This window comes from Hippocampus bargibanti, linkage group LG05 (genome assembly GCF_051943395.1).
Source record: "Hippocampus bargibanti isolate YZ-2025 linkage group LG05, ASM5194339v1, whole genome shotgun sequence".
NCBI classification, from domain to species: domain Eukaryota; kingdom Metazoa; phylum Chordata; class Actinopteri; order Syngnathiformes; family Syngnathidae; genus Hippocampus; species Hippocampus bargibanti.
This window is the reverse complement of record NC_142738.1, coordinates 4,137,501-4,157,500: the sequence shown is the minus strand read 5'-3', so window position 1 is coordinate 4,157,500 and position 20,000 is coordinate 4,137,501. Positions and strand designations below refer to the sequence as shown.

Below are 20,000 nucleotides of genomic sequence, written 5' to 3'. Positions count from 1 at the left end.
TCTCTTCTTTCATGAAGGAAAAAAAAAGAGTTAATTCCTAAATTATATGGATCTGGAGTTATCTGAGCTTGAAATGGGAGCAGGTGTACAAAATACAATACAGTACATCCAGGGTACATATTGATTTATGTATCGCTTTAACAACAGCTGAAGCTGGAACAAAGCGCTAACATGGGGAAAAAGGGAAGAGCCGCCCTTTGTGGAAAAGAGAAATATTGCCAGAGGCCATGGCCAGCGCTTTATCGGCACCCAACCATGTAAAAAACAAAACACGAACATATTCGGGAATGGTGCTCAATGTCATGCTTTTCAATTCCCGAATAAATTCGGGAATGGCAGTGAATGAGTTAATGTGGTCACAATCAAAGTAAATTTCATCAGAAAACAAGAGTTAATTCCTAAATTGTATGGTTCTGGAGTTATTTGAGCTTGAAATTGGGGCAGCTGTATAAAAGGAAAATGCTGCCCCCTGGTGGGAGAGAAAAAAATTGGGAATGGTAGTGAATGAGTTAAATACTCTAAATTGTTTGTGAATGTGAGGGTTATTTCTCTGACTGTCATTAGCTGGCGACCATTTCAGCACTTTTTTAAAAAAAATTCAATGGGATTAATGAACAAAAGATAAATTCATAAATAAAATAAAATAAAATAGGCCAGAATTTTTCGTTGGTATTTGTTTTTTTTCCTCAGATTTTTTTACATTGCTTTTTTAATGTAATTTTTAAAAATCCATGACATTTTTAGAACTATAGCTTTTAACTTAAATTTTAAATTAAAATATGATTTTGGTCATTTTCAACAGAATGCCTGTAGTTTTTTATTTAAACTTTAATGGAAAAGTAATTTTGGAAAATGGATATCGGATATATCGATAGTCCGGTTATATCGATACTATTTCTATGCACGCGCGGAGAAAATTACATGCAAACAGGGTCGGATATATCGATAGTCCCGGTTATAAAAAAATAATAATTTCATTAAAATGACTATTTTGTGTTGTTTTTTTTCTTTACAATTCTTCAAATCACAATTTCCTATTATAGACATTGAATTTTCCATTACAAAATTCTCCTTTATATGTAAATGTTTTTTTTTTTATTATTATTTAGTAAAAGACTGTGTTTCCTTTTCTTCATCTTTTTTTATTATTTTTTCTTCCCCGATTTTTTTTTTTTCCCTCGAAGGTTGAGGAGGGCGACGACGTGCTTTTCGCCGCCTTCGCCCGCGGCAAGCCCAACTCCAGCGATCCCACCGCCAACTCGGCCGTGTGCGTCATGAGCATCAAACACCTGAACAACATGTTCCGCATGTACATGCAAAAGTGCAACACGGTGGACCCGTACCACTTCACCGGTTCCGATGACAAGGCCTGCTACAACATGGTGAGTGTCCCATTCGCATCCTGTTGAATCGTGAAAACATATCAGCTCGAAATAACGTGACACTGACGTACAAACTCTGTCATCTAGACTGAACCATGCAAGTGTAAAATGAAGTTAATCACTGTCAATCACTGTCAATCGAAAAAATAATCAGTCTTAAAGGACAACCGACGTCACTTTTTTGTTTCCTAACTGACATCAGAAAAACGTTTTATAGCATCTAAAATAACCAAAACACGCAGTATGATATTTTTAGTCAAATGCAAAACACCAATAAAAATGACTTAAAGTGTCCAAAATCTGCAAAAAAAATTGAGTTGCGAATTGAGCATTTTCAGAAAGTCCCGCCCCCAGTTTGTGACATCACGCCAAGACGTTTTGCATTGCTCTAGAATCAAAACAATGGCTTCAGATTCGGAGAATATGCTTTCTTGTTACACATCCAGTTATGAATGTGATTCAAATAGTTCTGAAGAGGAAAGCATACATGTTTGCAATCGATTAAAGAATTTATTCCATGCCATTTTGAAGCAACATTGGGGGGAAATGTCTCACCCAAAAAGAGGCAGAAAATGGCCACCGAGCTCCTGTGAGGAATGAATCAGCCCGTTTCCACCGGCTGATAAATTCCTTACATGGATCTTGGACGCCCTCTTCTGGCTCTTTCTGGTGCAACACGAGGTTTTCAGACCAAACAAGCATTGACGTGATGGAAGGACTGCTACAATGTGTCCTTTTTTTTCGGTCAGGGGCGTTCCTTCAGTGACGTCACATACGGACTCGTCACCAACTCAAAACCAAGACTTCCGGAATATTCAGCACGAGTCTTAAAACGTAAAATATAGCTATATGCGGTGGAATTTTATTTAAATACGCTCAGTAGAAGTCATTTGAAGCCATTTTACAAATTATGAACACAACTTGTCCGGAGACGTCGGTTGTCCTTTAACTTTTAACTAACGAAACAGGTCGTCTGTTTCATTTATTGGTAAGCTATAAAAGTACAGTGATACCTCGCCTTATGAATTTAATTGGTTCCCAGACAGAGTGTGTAAGGCGAAAAGTGTGTATACTGAAAATTAATTTCCCATAGGAAACCATTAAAATGAGAATAATCCGTTCCCAGGTCCCCATAACTAATAAACTAGACTAATAAAGGCAAATCCAATCCAATCCATAAAACATAATTTAGTTAAGAAGTACAGGGTTCGATGCCCGGTCTGGGACTTCCTATGTGGAGTTTGCATGTTCTCCCCGTGTCTGTGCGGCTTTTCTTCAGGTACTCCGGTTTCCTCCCAACATTCCAAAAACGTGCATGGTAGCTTCATGAAACATTAAAAATTGTCCTGAGGTGGGATGCGAATGATTGTTCTATCTTTTTAACATCATTTGTGCTTCCACAAGACGAAAACAAAACTTGGTCCCTAAAATTTCATTTTGTCTCATGTTTAGAAGTCGGGCTTTTATATGATTTGATTCCCAAAAACGTGCGAGCGTGATGCAAAACGTCTCCAAAAACTTCAAAGTTTTTTGCCTCAGTATGAAAACGTTGCCATTCAAAATGGATGCAAATGAGTCATTTGCAGCCATTTATTTTTGTTTTTTAATGCATGTTTTCCATGAAAGCCTCAGAGGCCTTCCATATCCTTTTTATAGCCGTTTTATCTTCCGGGATCTCCTCCGTGATCGCGTGGATGGAATTTAGGATTTTTTTGCGGATGAAAGCGCAAGCGGGAGTTCAAAGTGCAACGGCGTCGGCGCTGTCGACCATATTTGGCCCAGTCGTCTGCTGTTTTTTTTTCTCCCTCACGTCTTTGCTCGCGTAAAACGTCCATTTTAGGACAAAGTATCACCGAGTGGAGACAAAGCTCGCCGCCGCTGCCGGGATCGATCATGTGACCTCAAAAACGCCTTGTCATGAGTGTCCGGGAGATGTTCTAATACCATTCACAAAGCCGGTTATTTACAGTGGACATTTTTTACAACCAATTGTTACACCGAAGAAGCCCCCCTTCGTCGGGGTACAAAAAGCCAGATCCATGTTGTAAGACATATTAACTCATTCACTGCCATTCACGAATTGATTCGGGAATTGAAAATATGACTTAGAGCACCATTCCCAAATTTGTTCGGGTTTTGTTTTTTATTATTCTAATAATAATAATAATAATAATAATAATCCAGTAAAGTCTCGTTATATCGATATCGGATATATCGATAGTCCCGGTTATATCGATACTATTTCTATGCACGCACAGAGAAAATTACATGCAAACAGGGTTGGATATATCGATATTCCCGGTTATATCGATATTTTTTCGGACTCCCTTGAATATCGATATAACGAGACTTTACTGTAATAATAATACATTTGATTTCTAAGCGCCTTTCAAAACTCTGTTTTCTGTGGGTGAGCAGCAGCAGCTACACGCGCCAGCGTTCACTCAACCCTAGCTAGCTGGCTAGCGAATAGATAGCTAGATAGCTAATAGATAGCCAGCTAGATAGCAAGCCAAATAGCCAGCTAAGAGATAGCTATTCGATAGCCATTAGATAGCTCGCCAAATAGCCAGCTAGATAGCTAATAGATAGCTAGCTAGATAGCTAGCCAGATAGCCATCCAGCCAGCCAATAGATAGCTCGGTAGCTAGCTAGATAACTTTAAGTGAGTTCATGACAGGGCAGTTTTCAAGTCATTTCGCCTCCAAGTCTCAATTCAACATCTTGAATATATTTCGATTTACGACCATTTTGTTTGGTTGGAACGGAACTTGGTCGTAAGTTGGATGTTACCTGTAACTACTTTTCAAATTTAAAGTAAAAAAATAACCACTGTTATTGTGGTTGACATGGGACAATTACACATTTTAGTATGGAATTTAGCAAGCATCCTGTTTGATTTGCTTTCGCGGGCCGAATAAAATGATGTGGCGGGCCAAATTTGGGCCCCAGGCTTTGACTTTGACACCTGTGATATCGATGAAATGAGCAATGAGAAAGTCAAACTACTGTATAAGGTTATGGTGAAGGCACCAGAAGAAAAAAATGAGTCTACTGCACCATGATTGAAAATTTGCAGACGGTGAAAAGTCCAAATAATAAAATGGCAAAAACTAAAACCAAAAAAAGGTTAAAAAAAAAAGTGAAAATAACTTTGGAAAAAAAAATTTCAAAGTAACTTAAAAAAAAGAAAAAAAATGATAATAACTTAAAAAAAAGGGAAAATAACTACAAAAAAAGAAAAAAAGAAAAATAACTTAAAAAAAGAAAAACGTGAAAATAACTTGAAAATAACTTTAAAAAAATAAGAAAAATGAAAATAACTTTAAAAAAAGAAAAAAGTGAAAATAACTTAAAAAAAAAAAAAATAAGAAAAAAGTGTAACTAACTTAAAAAAAATAAAAAAATAAAATATTTTTTTAAAAAAGAAAAAAGTGAAAATAACTTAAAAAAGAAAACATTTAAATATTTTTAAAGAAAAAAGTGAAAATAACTTAAAAAATGAAAAAAATGAAAATACCTTTACAAAAAAGCAAAAAGTGAAAATCGGGTTTAAAAAAAGAAAGAAAATAAAAATAACAAGTGCGGCATTGAAAATAAAATGAAACTCCAAAAATTCTGAATTCAAAAAGAAAAGGTTCTGCAATATTATTAGATATATTATATACATTATTAAGAATCAAACTATCAAAAATAAAAGAATCATAAACAAGTCACAAAAAGGGAAGGAAAAAGTCCTTCACCACTGTTCACATTTGCAGATGCGAATAAAAAACAGAAAGCCTAAAATCCACAAACTATTATAATTTATTATTATTATTATTATTATTATTATTATTATTATTATTATTATTATTATTATTATTATTATTATTATTATTAGTTAATTCCACGGCTGGTGTTGCGATCAACAGTGCTGCGACGACAGTGTGGCTTTTTGATACTTTGTTCCCTGAAATTGCGTGACCACGCTGAGCCGTTTCAAGCATGTTAGCGGTTGTATTTTACATCCGAGTTCCTCTTGGCCAAGCTTAACACCTGCTGCTCTGCTCGCTCATCTTAACGACATCCCTTTGACTTTTTATTGAGCTTATATCGCACTTTGAGTGTGAGGTTGTTGACTTTTTCATCATGCTAACTGTCAGTCAGTCGGTCGCTTTTGTTGTTCAGTCGGACGGGGATGACGGATTACATCAACACTCTGCTAACGTGCTCAATAAAGGATGTATAGCAGGATGGAGGGAAGGTTACTACTGTATGGTTACCAAAAAAAAAATCACAAGACTAGAGATAGAATTTAAAAACAAACAAAAACGAACTAAACTGCATCTTATGTTTAAAAAAGAAAACAAGAATACAGTGTTTCAGAAACCTGTTCGAAAAACGATTTGTTCAAAAACCGAAACAGCACTTTGCATGAAAATCAATGTAAAAAAATCGTAATCCGTTCAAAGTCTAGAAAACAACTTTTTAACTATTTCATCGCATACACTGGATAATAACTTAATAATAGAGTAGGTCATGTGTAAAATTGTAGAAAAACAAACTTTTATTTTCACCAATTTTCTTTCTGCCACGGGTTGGCACCTATCCCAGTTGTCTTTGGGCAAACACAGGGCACACTAACTTTTCAAACCATTCTCTGCTTGCTTTAAAATCATACTATTCAGGAGATCTTAACCAAATATGTCTGCATTTTCGCAAAAATAAAACAACAAATATTAATGTGTAGGTCACAATGAGGAAGACGTGACATATAAGGAAGCGGAGGGTAGTCGAGTGATGCATTCAGATGCACTCAGTTTGGTTGAGAACCAAATTTAGGTTGTATACCAGGGCATACAAAATATGACACTTTTGGTTGGAAACCGAATGGGATGAGAACCGAGACGTTCAAAAACCGAGGTTTGACTGTAATAGCAAACATGTTGTTTTGGGATCATTCATTGTTTTTTTTCCATTTTTTTTTTATATCGATACAGACGAACAATCAGAGGATATCTGTAGTGTACTTCATTACATATTTAGTTATTTCACTAAAATGTTTTTCCTGCAATCAACAGACTCTTTATATTTTAAAAATCTAAATTTAAAACTAAAACAAAATAAGCAATCCCGTTTTGAAATAACAAAAAAGAAACAAACATGCTTTTTAAAATAAACAATGAAATCTAACTTACTAATTTAAAAAGCAAAAGTCAGATTGAAGAAAAATAAACAAATAAATAAATAAGAGAATAATTAAATGAAAAAAAAAGAAAAATAAAGGGAGAAAAACAGAATATCAATCAATCAATCAATCAATCAATCAATCAATCAATCAATCAATAAATAAAACAATTAAACAAAACATGAAAAATAAAGGACAAAACAAACAAATAAATAAATGAAACAATTAAAAAATAAAGGAAAAAATAAAGGAAAAATAATACATATAAAAAATAAACAAATGAAACAATTCAACAATAAATTACAAAATAAAGGGAAAAAAATAAACAAATAAATGAATAAATAAATACATACATGTAAAAGTAAACAATAAATGACAAAATAAAGGGAACAAACAAATAACTAAAATAAAACAAATATCTAATTAACTAAATAAATAAAGAAACAAATAAACAATAAAGGAAAAAAGAAAGGGACAAAAAAAATAAAAATAAATAAATAAACAAATGAAACAATTCAACCAAAAAAATACAAAATAAAGGAAAAAAAAAACAAATAAATACATAAATAGATAAATACATGTAAACTAAACAATAAATGACAAAATAAAGGAAACAAACAAATAACTAATTAACTAAACAAATAACGAAACAATTAAACAAAAAAAGGAAAGAAATAAAGGACCAAAACAATTAAAAACAAACAAATAAATAAACAGAAATGAATGAATAATAAAATAAATAAATCAAATAATTAATTAATAAAAAAAAATAAACAATCAATGAAAAAACAAATAAATAAATAAACACATGAATATGGATGGATGGAGGGAAATGCTGATGAAGGTGAAGGAGGTCGCCAGTTTGAAGGCAGGAATAGACAGAAATGCGGAGACAGACAGGCGGATGGAGGGATGGATAAAAAATGGATGCATGGATGCGGGAGGGAGGCTGCGACGGGCGGACAGAAGGACACTGTGGATGGTCCACAATAGACAGAAGATTGTCATGCAGCTGTCCAACTCAGCGGTGCCTTTAAAAGATGTCTAAATTATTGGAAGTTATAATTAACGGTTAAAAAAAAAAAAGATATGTTTACGAGCCCTTAGGCGAGCAGCTGGCAGGTAGCGCCGGGCTGAGATATGATAAGGTGTCATAAATTCATAAAGATTGTCTGGAGACTCCATTGCATACAAGCTTATTTTGGTCGTGTGTGTTTTTTTTTTTTTTATGGGGACGGAGAAAAAAAAACTAAAAGTCCCAGTAGGAATCTGGAGAGCTTTGAAAGCAAAGCGGAAAAAAAGCAGGTTTGAACTTTTTTAAGTGGTAGTTGTCATCGCCAGCGAGCCTCCTAATTCCAGTGCGTGATGGATGTTTTTAATGATGACTCACACATTGCTGGATTTTCGGGGCGACAACCGTTGTTTGCTTGAGTGAAACAGTGAGTGACATTCACTTCAATGAAAAAAACGCGCAAATTTTTTTAGATATATGTCTATATATATATAAATATAAATATAAAAAAGCACAAATTAAATTTTTAAAATTAAGAAAATAAAAAAGCTAAATTGCATAATTGTGAAACAAAGCAATAAATAAATAAATAAACCCCAACCCAAAAAACAATAAAACATGTATGTAAAACAATGAATCAAAAGTTTAATATATATATATATATATATATATATATATATATATATATATATATATATATATATATATATATATATATATATATATATATATATATATATAAATTAAACTTTTGATTCATTTTCACTTTTACATGTTTTATTGTTTTTTGGGTTGGGGTTTATTTAATTGCTATATATATATATATATTATTTATTGCTATATATATATATATATATATATATATATATATATATATTATTTATTGCTATATATATATATATATTATATATATATATTATATATATATATATATAATTTATATATATATATATATATATATATATATATATATATATATCTAAAATTTTTCCTCGTTTTCTTCATTGAAGTGAATGTCACTCACTGTTTTACTCAAGCTTTACTCAATATATATATATATATATATATATGTATATATACATATAGTATATAGGTATGCGAATCAAACCTATATACCATATAAATAAATAAATACATGAATAAAACTTAATCTTGTGGCTGTAAAGTGACAAATTAAAAATGATAAATTAAATGTATTATTATTAATAATAAATAAATAAATAAATAATGCTGTAATTCCAGGCACCAGAACACCAAAGATTACAACAATGAATAATTCTGCTCACAAAAAAAAAAAATCTTTGGTGTTACGTTTATTTTTATTCAGGTAAGTCACATGATGATGACGCATGTAATTCATGGATAATTAATCAATGACAAAGGAGAAGGTTGGGAAGGGGAAAGATCAAATAAAAGAAGCCACAGTTGAATTTAAAAAAAAAAAAAATATATATCAAAAAAGTTTTGAAAAATATGATGATCATCATAAATTATGATAGAAAATACCTTTTACATTTTGGGATAAATAAAATACAAGACACTACTGGAAAATAAATAACTGAAAGAAAAGTATGAGAAAAGTGATCATGAATTCAGTAAAAATAAAAGTTAGAAGAATAAAAGTTAGAAGAAATTAAGAAAATTAAATAGAAAAAGCTAAAATGTGCAATTGTGAAAAGCAATAAATAAATAAATAACCCCCCCCCCCCAAAAAAAAAAAAAAAAAAAAAAAAAAATGAATACATGAAAAAAACTAAAGGGCAAAATAAATAAATAAATAAATAAATAAAATTAGTAAATAAATCATTAAATGAGACAATTAAAAAGTAAAAGAATAAATACATAAATAAATAAATGAAACAATTACACAGAAAATGGAAAAAATAAAGGAAAACAAATACATGTACATCTAAATAAACAAATCAATCAATAAATAAAAGTTAACAAAATTTAGAAAAAGTAAAAATTAAAGTTTTAAAATTAAGAAAATAAAAAAAGCTAAATTGCATAATTGTGAAACAAAGCAAAAAATAATTAAATAAATCCCAACCCCCCAAAAAACAATAGAAAATGTAAAAATGAAAATGTTTCAAAAGTTTAATTTATTTATTAAAGTAGAGTAAAAATTAAAATAAATCAACAGCACATTTTAAGTTAAACGAAAGGTTAAAAAACAAATTCTAAATAAAACTAAAAAAATTGTCTGAAACATATAGGGATCAGACAAACAGACAGGATCATAAATACGACACAAAAACTATTTCGCACGTTCAACTCAACAAATTCAAAATAAAAAAAAAATACATTTTGAAGAAATCATCCTCGTGATAAATCTGCAAACATTGAAAATAAATTTTGTAAAGTTGGCATTGTTAATTAAAGTTTTAATTTTCTTTAGGTGCGATGAGGGAAAAAAAAAACCTCTTTATCTTTCTAGGACTCTTAATTTCTCGACCGAAGCTACGAACGCGCTTGCGGTGTCAAACGCCAAGCCTCTCAAATATATATTCATATTCCCCGATGTGCATTTCATCCAATTAGAAAACACGGCATCCCGATACATCACGGCCGTGCTTGTCTCTTTTTCATCCCGAGAAAGGATCATAGCCGGCGTGAAATCAATGCCTTGTCTTACTTGCTTGTAAAAAGCAAGGGGGTGCGGCCTAATTAAAATGGCCGTCGCTCAAAACGCGGGACTGCTAGCGTGCGGCGCGCCGTGCGATCAATCAGTCGGGCGATTGAATTTAAAAGCAATCAGCGTTTGCTGCTTTTTCTTGCGATCCATGCTAATCCGATCCACGCTTTGACCTCACATGTGGATGTGAAGCTCTCATTAATTAATTAACTACCCCTCCAGAACTCCTTTGGGAATGTACATATACAGTAAAGTCTCGTTATATCGATATCGGATATATCGATAGTCCCGGTTATATCGATACTATTTCTATGCACGCACGGAGAAAATTACATGCAAACAGGGTCGGATATATGGATAGTCCCGGTTATATCGATATTTTTTCGGACTCCCTTGAATATCGATATAACGAGACTTTACTGTATATATATATAGAGTGATATCTTGGTTTACGAACCCCTTGGCTTACGAACTTTTCGGTTTATGAACGTTACATTTATGAAACTTTTACCTTGGCATACGAACTTTTTTCGTCCACGGAGCTGCCTCAAAGGGTGATGTGTCGTTCGCGAACGAGCCCGTTCTTCTAACAACAAAATGGCAGCCGACTGTTTTTCGTACTCTATTCCCCGCCCCCAGTCTTCGGTTAAAGCCACGTGATTGGTCAAGAACGCAGCAGTGAGGGGGGGTGGTTTAAGCGTTAAAGAGATAGACAGACGACAGTGAGAGAGTTTCAACTTTGATAGTTCAAAGGCAGAGTGTAGACTGCAAGGTTAAAATATCTCATCAATCAGCCTCCACAAATAACCCGCGCACGCCATCTGTAGACTTGATGCAAAAAGCTATCAACCCAGCTAAACAAAACATAATTGATGAGGAACAAGGTAAAATTAGAAAGAAAGAAGGCTACGTTCCTCATCAAGTGTTTAATGCTGAGGAAAGCGGCCACTCCATTCCATCAAGCCATCAACGACCACCACAAAGGTAAATAAAACGACTTTATCATATAGTACAGTTTATTTCTTTAATTATAATACCATAGCCCCTTGATTATACATAAAATCAGGTATGTTTTGTGTAATTTTAAGGCTTAGAAAATTAGAAAGTAGAAAATTATGTTTTATGGGGCCCTGGGAACGGATTAATCTCATTTTAATGGTTTCCTATGGGAAATGATTTTTTGGTATACACACTTTTTGCCTTACACACTCTGTCTGGGAACCAATTAAATTCGTAAGCCAAGGTATCACTGTATGCCCCAAAGAATGTAAACGCACAATTGATTAATTAATTAATTAATTAATTAAACTCTTGGTCCCTGCAATGATTGTCCACAGTTGCAATAATTTTTATGAGGGTGTGCTTTCAACTGTTTTTTTTTCTTTCCAAAATGAACAATTTCCAAACATCTGCTTTTATTTTGGAAAACGATCAGCAACATGTTTACAGACTTTCTGAGCTCTTTTTGACCAAACTCACTTACTAATTACAATTATCATCATGCTAAAATGTGCACGTCTGCTACAAGCTAAATGTTGAAAGCAAACACAAAGTTGTAGCCGAAAAAAAGATTGTCTCACATCTCCTGTCCCACGTAAATCCGCTTCAATTCCAAGCCGCGACAGTTCCAGCGCTAAACAATCGTTATTTGGATTCCAAAACTTTGGCACTCACACCTTTTATGCTGCAATCAGTGCCATTATTTAATTTTCGGGTTTACATTTCTTAGGTTCTTTGAAGTTTTTATTCTTTAGCGCGAGGCAAAATTGGGTTCTCCGTTACTACGTCCTTTCGGTTTTCGGCTCCAAGCGTGCTCCGACACGTCGTGCCAGCGTCGTCGACGGGGCAGCGGTAAGGGCGGGTTTCCCGGCAGGCGCTAAAGAATGAATGTTTTGATCCCATCTTGCCCCGTCCTGTCCCGCTTTTGTTCCACGCATCGCATCTCTGCATCCATCTCCGGTCACGCTACATGAGCACAAACGACTAGCATGAATCAGAGATTACCCAATCCGACAAACAAAATGGCTGCTGCCATTGTTTGCCTTTTGATTTAAGATGAACCCAAAACGCTTGGTCAGGTTAAGAAGCCACACAACAATTTGAGCTGTTTGAGCCACCGCCCCTCGCCCCCAACTCAAATGGAATAAAATTGTTTGGTGAGTTATGAATTGGACCCAAATTTTGGGGTGAAATGATGAACCCAAACAGTTATCAGTCCCTTCTGGACCCCTTCTGGACCCAAAGCTATTTTTGACATGCACACACACACACATGTTTTTGCGACATGGTGGGGACGTGGTGTGTGATGGAATATTCCTGTGGGGACCCAATTTCAAAATGTGCCTCTCCTCGACTCTCTTCCACACATACACTAACACACACACACACACACACATATATGCACACACACACACTTCCACGTTTTTGCTAAATGGTGGGAATGAGGTGTGTGAGGGATTTGCCCCGTGGGGACCTAATTTCAAAATGTGCCTCTCATAGACTCTCTTCACACACACACACACACACACACACACACACACACACACACACACACACACACACACACACATTCCTGTTTCAAGTTTCGTGAGGTCCGGATAACTCCAGATAACGAGTGAGGACCACCGTTGCTGATAAGTTTAGAGAAGAACTAGTGTTGCATTTGAAAACCAGATGTCACCCCATTTCCCACTTCAACTTCTTTAAAAACAAAGAAATAAAAAGTGGACTTGAAACTGAAATAACAGCAGGAGTGAGGTTTCAAATGGGCACATTCAAAGTCCTCACCCCTGTAGTGAATTTGGTTAAAATATTGTTTTACTTTTTGTGATATGAACTTTTTCCTTTTGTTAACCTCACACACACACACACACACACACACGAATAAACACACACAATGAATAAAACGTGTGTGTATCCAAGTGAAATGAAAATACACACCAAAAAAAAAATCATTTTGGGTGATTTTGTGAGGACCTCTCTGAAACGTTAACAGATGCATATATAGACCCTCTAGACTCGAGTCTAGAAGCCTTTAGAATGAAAAACTTGTGAGGACTGGCCAAAAGGTCCTCACTTGTCATAAAAAGTCCTCACTACGTATGGTATAAAATGTTAGTGGTCCTCACATGACTAGTCATACAAACACACACACACAAGTCCACATCGTGGCTCCGTTTGGTTAATGATCAAACCCGGGTGTTCGCTTTTTTTTTCTTGTTGTCCAAGAACAAACGGACAAACGAACAAACGCGTTATCTTATTCCAGATAACGTGCCAGGAGGTTGGGGGGGGTGTCAAACTGCAAGCTGTCCGTCTCGCTGGGAAATAAGCAGCAGCCAGACACCCCTCCCCCCCCATAAAAAATGGTTGACATGTGTGTCTGCAATTGTGTACCCCGTACTACAACTTTTATACGGGAAAAAACTAAAAATTGTGAACCGATCTTACAAAGACTTATGGTTCAAACGCTGGTAGCTAACAACAATGTCGCCGCCGATCGCTACTATTGTCACAGCAAACCAGCAAAAGTAATCCTCAATCGCATATTTTTTTTTTTTTTTTTTTATCGCTGCGTACGGTCAGATTGATAAAGGCATAACGTGCACATGCGCGGTAAGCTAGCTGTCTGCATTTCCGCCTGTGTTAGCGTTATTTTTTTTTATCATTTCAAATAATGCGTTCAACTTTTATACGAGAATTTATAAGGGCAGCTATTAGCCAATATTGACAGGTTTTATCCAACTTAAACGGCCTGGTGGTTGAGTGGTTAGTGTTTCGACCTCACAGTATCATGTTCGATTCCAGCTTCAACCTCTGTATGGAGTTTGCATGTTCTCCAGGTGGCTTTTCTCCGGGTACTCCGGTTTCCTCCCACATTCCAAAATCATGCACGGCAGGCTGATTGAATGCTTGAAATTGTCTAAAGAGTTTGGATGGTTGTTCCTCTCTATGTGCCCTGCGATTGGCTAACAACCAGTTCAGGGTAATAATAATAATGATAATAATAATAATAATTGTAATTGTAATTGTTGTAGTAATAGTAGTAATAATAATAGTAATAATAATAGTAATAATAATAGTAATAATAATAATAATAATAGTAATTAAAATAATTATAATAATGAATTTCTTGTTGAATTTCCATGTTACTGTTTTGTTACAGCTTCAGCTGTTGTTAATAATAATAATAATAATAATAATAATAATAATTAAAATAGTAATTAAAATAATAATAATAATATTGAATTTCTTGTTGAATTTCCATGTTAGTGCTTTGTTACAGCTTCCGCTGTTATTAATAATAATAATAATAATAATAATAATAATAATAATAAAGTTCTTGTTGAATTTCCATGTTAGCGCTTTGTTACAGATTCAGCTGTTGTTAATAATAATAATAATAATAATAATAATGATAGCGATAATGATAATGATAATATGTTCCATTTATAAGCACTTTTCAAAACTCTCAAGGACACCTTAGGGCAGGGGTGTCAAAGTCATTTTTTGCCGCAGGCCACATTGTAGTTATGGTTTCCTCTCGAGGGCCGTTATGAATTTGGGAAACCCATTAGAATGTTTAAATCCCTTCAAATATTACATATAGAGCACACAGCAAATTAATGAATAACTCGTTTTCAAATCTGAAGTCAAGAATAATGACTTTTATTTTGGTTGACATCCAAAAATATGAAATTTTGGCTTAGATTTTAGCAATCATCATGGAATTTAACAAGTTCGATTTGCTTTCGCGGGCCGAAAAAAATGATGTGGCGGGCCGGATTTGGCCCACGGGCCTTGACTTTGACACCTGTGCTTTAGGGTCACAGGATACTTTTTTTCTGCGGGTGAGCAGCGGCAGCTACACGCGCCAGCGTTCACTCAACCGGAAGTAACCTAAGTAAGCACCTTCTCCCCAAAAATACCTGGTATAGGCTCCTCCCCCTTGAACAGGTGTCTTCATCCCGTCCTCGCCAAAAACTCCCAAACCGATGTCGTCCACCGTTCATTTTATTTTGTTCCCCCCTCTCGCTGACATGGGACCTCTGTCGTTTCCTGCCCTTTGAAAAAAAATTGTAATCACAGAGTCCGACTCGGCCTGCTGCCCTGCGGCCGCTGAGTTTCTACTCCAGCTACTAATTGAAAGCTTTGCGTGGCCTTATGCACGCATACATGGGAAACAGAAGAGAAAAAAAAACATGAGAAACGATGGAACCGTTGCCTGGAATATCAAGCCGCAATTAAAGCAACCAGATTTGATTTTGTACTCTTTCACATAAGTCTTTACTCGAAAAACTCTTCTGTCAGAACGAGAAAGTGATCGCTTTGAACGCTATCTCATCCAAAAAAAAGGGGATCTCAAGGTCCGAGGTCACATGGGCGCGTGTTTTGACAGTCTGGCAAACATCTGCTTTAGACATCTCATTCCGACGTAATCCTAGCACAATGCCAGCACCCTTTTTCTGAGTGTGTGTGTGTGTGTGTGTGTGTGTGTGTGTGTGTGTGTTTGCGCATGTGTGTGCATGTTACTGTGCCTACGTGTGCACACTCAAATAAAGGAGTCGCACAGATAGTCGTACACAGACAATACCTCATTCAAAACTACAGTCTTGAGAGCAACATTTGAGGTTTTTCACTTCCTGGTCGAGTTCACCACCAGAATCCGGTACACAAAAGAGTGTGTTTTGCATTTTGAGCCCAGCCCCTTCATTTGCATAAACACGAGTTCCAGGCAACTCCATGCAAAATGGGGAAATTTTGCACGGGTTGTTTGCATAGGCGGGATTTAAAGTTATTCTGGTGAATTACAAATAATTAAATAAATAATAAATAAATAAACACATACATACATACATACATACATACATACATACATACAGTACATGCATGCAAGCATACATGCATACATACAGTACAATACAGTACATGCATGCAAGCATACATACCTACCTACCTACCTTCCGACCGACCGACAGACAGACAGACACAGACAGACATAAATTAAAAACCTAGTAAATAAATAAATTAATTAATAAATAAATACATCATGCATACATGTATGTATGTGTACGTAATAATAAATAAATACAGTAGATAGATAAATAGATAAATAAATACATACATACATACATACATACATACATACATATATACATGCACACATACATACATACATACATACATACATACATACATACATACATACATACATACATACATACATACATACATACAAACATACATACAAACATACATGCATACATACATACATACATACATACATACATGAATAAATAAATAAATAAATACATCATGCATACATGTATGTATGTGTACGTAATAATAAATAAATACAGTAGATAGATAAATAGATAAATAAATACATACATACATACATACATACATACATACATACATACATACATATATACATGCACACATACATACATACATACATACATACATACATACATACATACATACATACATCCATATATACATGCACACATACATACATACATACATGCAAACATACATGCAAATATACATGCACACATACATACATACATACATACATACATACATAAATCAATACATGAATAAATAAATAAATACATACATACATGCATACATACATACATACAAACAGTACAATACATTAAAAACCTACTATATAAATAAATACATAAATAAATAAATACATATGTTGATTTATAAGTAAATAAACACCTAAATAATGTTTTTTTTTATCATTCATTAAGTTTTAGGGTTCCGTTGTAATATATTTATTTCATATTGCTATACAGTACATCTGCCGCTACTGAAGAAGGTCGTCAACAAATAGTCCATATTTAAAAGAAAAAAGAAAAAGAAAAACACGAATTAATGAAAACTAACTGAATTGAAAAAAAAAACAACAAAATTGAAACTAAATAAAAACTACCTGTCAAATTCAAAACGAGCATAACCCTTTCAAGATTCCGTCCGAATAACCAGTTTTCACATTTTCCGCCGCTAGGGTCTTAATGACTTCTTTGGAGTGAAGTAAATCACTTTTAGATGTCTTGCTTGGTGCTGCTGTTTTGGTGTGCGACAAAGATCGGCAGTCAAGCCTTGAGGTCTTTTCCAGTCCCGGTGCAACTTTGCCAATGGTTGGAAGTTGCGAACAGCAGCCAACCAGGATGTACCAAGGAGGCCATTTTTTTCCCCTTTGGTCGGTCACTTGTTGTCATTTCTGGCTCTCAACATCAGTTTTGAGTCTGGATTCCATCTTCAGATTTGTACTCTTGGTTCAACTTCTGGTTTCTAAATCTAGATTCTGACTGTTGGTTTTGATCCGTCTTGTAACTCTGTATACCAATAAGTCCTGAATCTGGTCATAGACCATTAACCCTCTTTGGTTCTAGCTTTGGTTTCTAACTTACATTGTTTTGGCTTCTGGTTCTGACTCTTGACGGACTCACATTTCTCGATCTTGCCTCAGATTTTGGATTAGAGCTCTAATTTCTGAATCTGGTTGCTGGTTCTAAACATCAAGTCTACCCATGGTTCTTGCTCATGGTACTGACATCTGGATTTTGTTCCTGGTTCCAGCGTTTAAGTCTTTGTTTTGATTCTGACTTGCTTGTCCGAGTCCGATGATTTATAATCGGATGACTGGGTTTCGATTTGGGTCAATCACGGTTCAGTCCTGTAAGTGAAAGTCGTTTTCTAGATGTTTCTAATGCCGATCACATGCTTTGCTGATTAATGAATGAACAAATGAATGAATGAAGGAGTGCACTTGGCTAAGGAGTGTTTGATGGATCTGTCCTCAGGAAGATTCCGGCGCTCCCAAGCAGAACATTTTTTTGTCTCCACAATGACCTGCTGACATTGCTTGTTTGCTTCCATGCTGTCGGAAAGTATGCGAATAGAAAAGTTCGGGAATACTCAAGAGTCTCTGCAGCAACGACGACATTCTTCACCCGCCACTTCATCAAAAAATGGCGGTGCGCCCTATGTGTGTTTGGAATGTCAGCAGTCCATTTCCCGCTTGTCAGAAAACGGTATGAGATGACCGGACAGGGGGTACACATCTGGGATGATGTCACCGGATAAATTCCACTCGCGAAAGTAATATTTTTTAATATTTAGCCTAGCCAGGTTAACTCACTGACAAATTCGATAACGGAAAACCCAACAGACAACTTGTGCTCCCGTTGGCTGGATTCTGCCTGGCAACAGGCGGTTACGGTGTAAATGTTGTTGTCATCTTGTGTCTGTGTGCCTCATTGTCGCCCTTTTTTCTACTGACATTAGCACGTAGACAATGGCGGGCACGCGTGGCGCAACAAATGCGTATAACTCCCAGAGTCGAGTTGCAAATGGACGTGTGTTCAGAGAGTGCAGGTGGACACGCACGTGTGCCCCACAGTCCTTTCGCTTTCGCGCACGCCCTTAAGCTAGCAACCTCTCCAAGTTCACTAGATCCCCAGTTCAAAGGTCATCCATTCCATCGGCTACGACTTTATTTTGGTTCAAGAACGTCAGCGAACGTGTTGTGAGCATGTTAGCATGAGATCGACTCTCATTTGAGATAGCATCCGACTTCAAAATAAGCTATTACATATGTTATTGTTGTGCCTTATATAGTTTCGCATTTAAATGACAACCGACACCATTTTTTTTGGACCTTACTGACATCAGAAAAACGTTTTCTAGCATCTAAAATACCCAAAACACGCAGGCTGATATTTTTAGTCAAATGCAAAACACCAATAAAAATGAGTTAAAGTTTCCCAAAACTACTTCAAAATAACCTCGGAGATGGCGAGTTTCAGGAGGTCCCGCCCCCTTGTTCGTGACGTCACACCAGGACGTCTTGCCTTGCTCTAGAATCAAAACAATTGTTTCAGATTCAGGGAAAATGGTTTCTTGTTACTCATCCAGTTATGAATATGATTCAAATAGTTCTGAAGAGGAAAGCATGCATGTTTGCAATCGATTAAAAAAGTCCTTCCGTATCAATTCGAGCCGTCAGGACTCTAATGTAGCATCCCAGAAAATGCACAAGATGGCGCCCAAGCTCCGTTGGAAATGGGCGGATTTGTCTGCTGGGAATTTGTGTCAACGAGTATCAAATAGTAGTCTTGGTGCAACCCACAATTCACCATTGCGTTATTTATGTTTTCCTTCTATTTTCGCCATCAACACGGATCAACGCGAAGTTTTCAGACCAAAAAAAGTACCCACAATGCATTGTGTGTTGTTTTCTCGGTCAGGGGCGTTCCTTTAGTGACGTCACGTCAGGCATCGTCATCAACTCGAAAACTAGACTTCCTGAATATTCAGCGCGAGTCTTAAAACGTAAAATATAGCTATATGCGGTGGAATCTTTGTAAAATACGCTCATTAGAAGTCATTTGAAGTGATTTTACAAATTATGGACACAACTTGTCCGGAGGCGTCAATTGTCCTTTAAGTCGATAACTTATTGTATGTTTTATTACATCGACTTGAAACAATATTATCACAATTCATCCGATATAGGACATATACCCTCGACATAGCAAGATTTCAAGTCTTTCGCTAGCTAGCGAGGTGTCTTTCTCCGAGTTAGCATACTGACTGTTAGCATGGATTCTCATTGGTGTATTCTCAATAGAACTAAAAACCCTTCCCATATTCAGTAATCTTGCCGTGCGTTAGCATACCACCTGTTAGCCTGTTAGCCTCTTAGCGGTTTAACATGAGAAATCGTATCCTACCAGAGGTCAAAGTGTCCGTTTAAGATGAGGGGCTGCTCGAGCACAGAAA

At 35.5% G+C, this 20,000-nt stretch overlaps 1 protein-coding gene across 1 annotated transcript in view; it reads left to right on the top strand.

The window, feature by feature from the left end:
* Positions 1 to 20,000, top strand: part of met (MET proto-oncogene, receptor tyrosine kinase) — a 77,372-nt gene that overhangs the window by 5,533 nt on the left and 51,839 nt on the right. Inside the window, exon 3 of the mRNA XM_088996220.1 lies at positions 1,185 to 1,382. Within this exon, the coding sequence (XP_088852346.1) occupies positions 1,185 to 1,382 (198 nt within the window). The remainder of the gene's footprint in view (positions 1 to 1,184; positions 1,383 to 20,000) is intronic.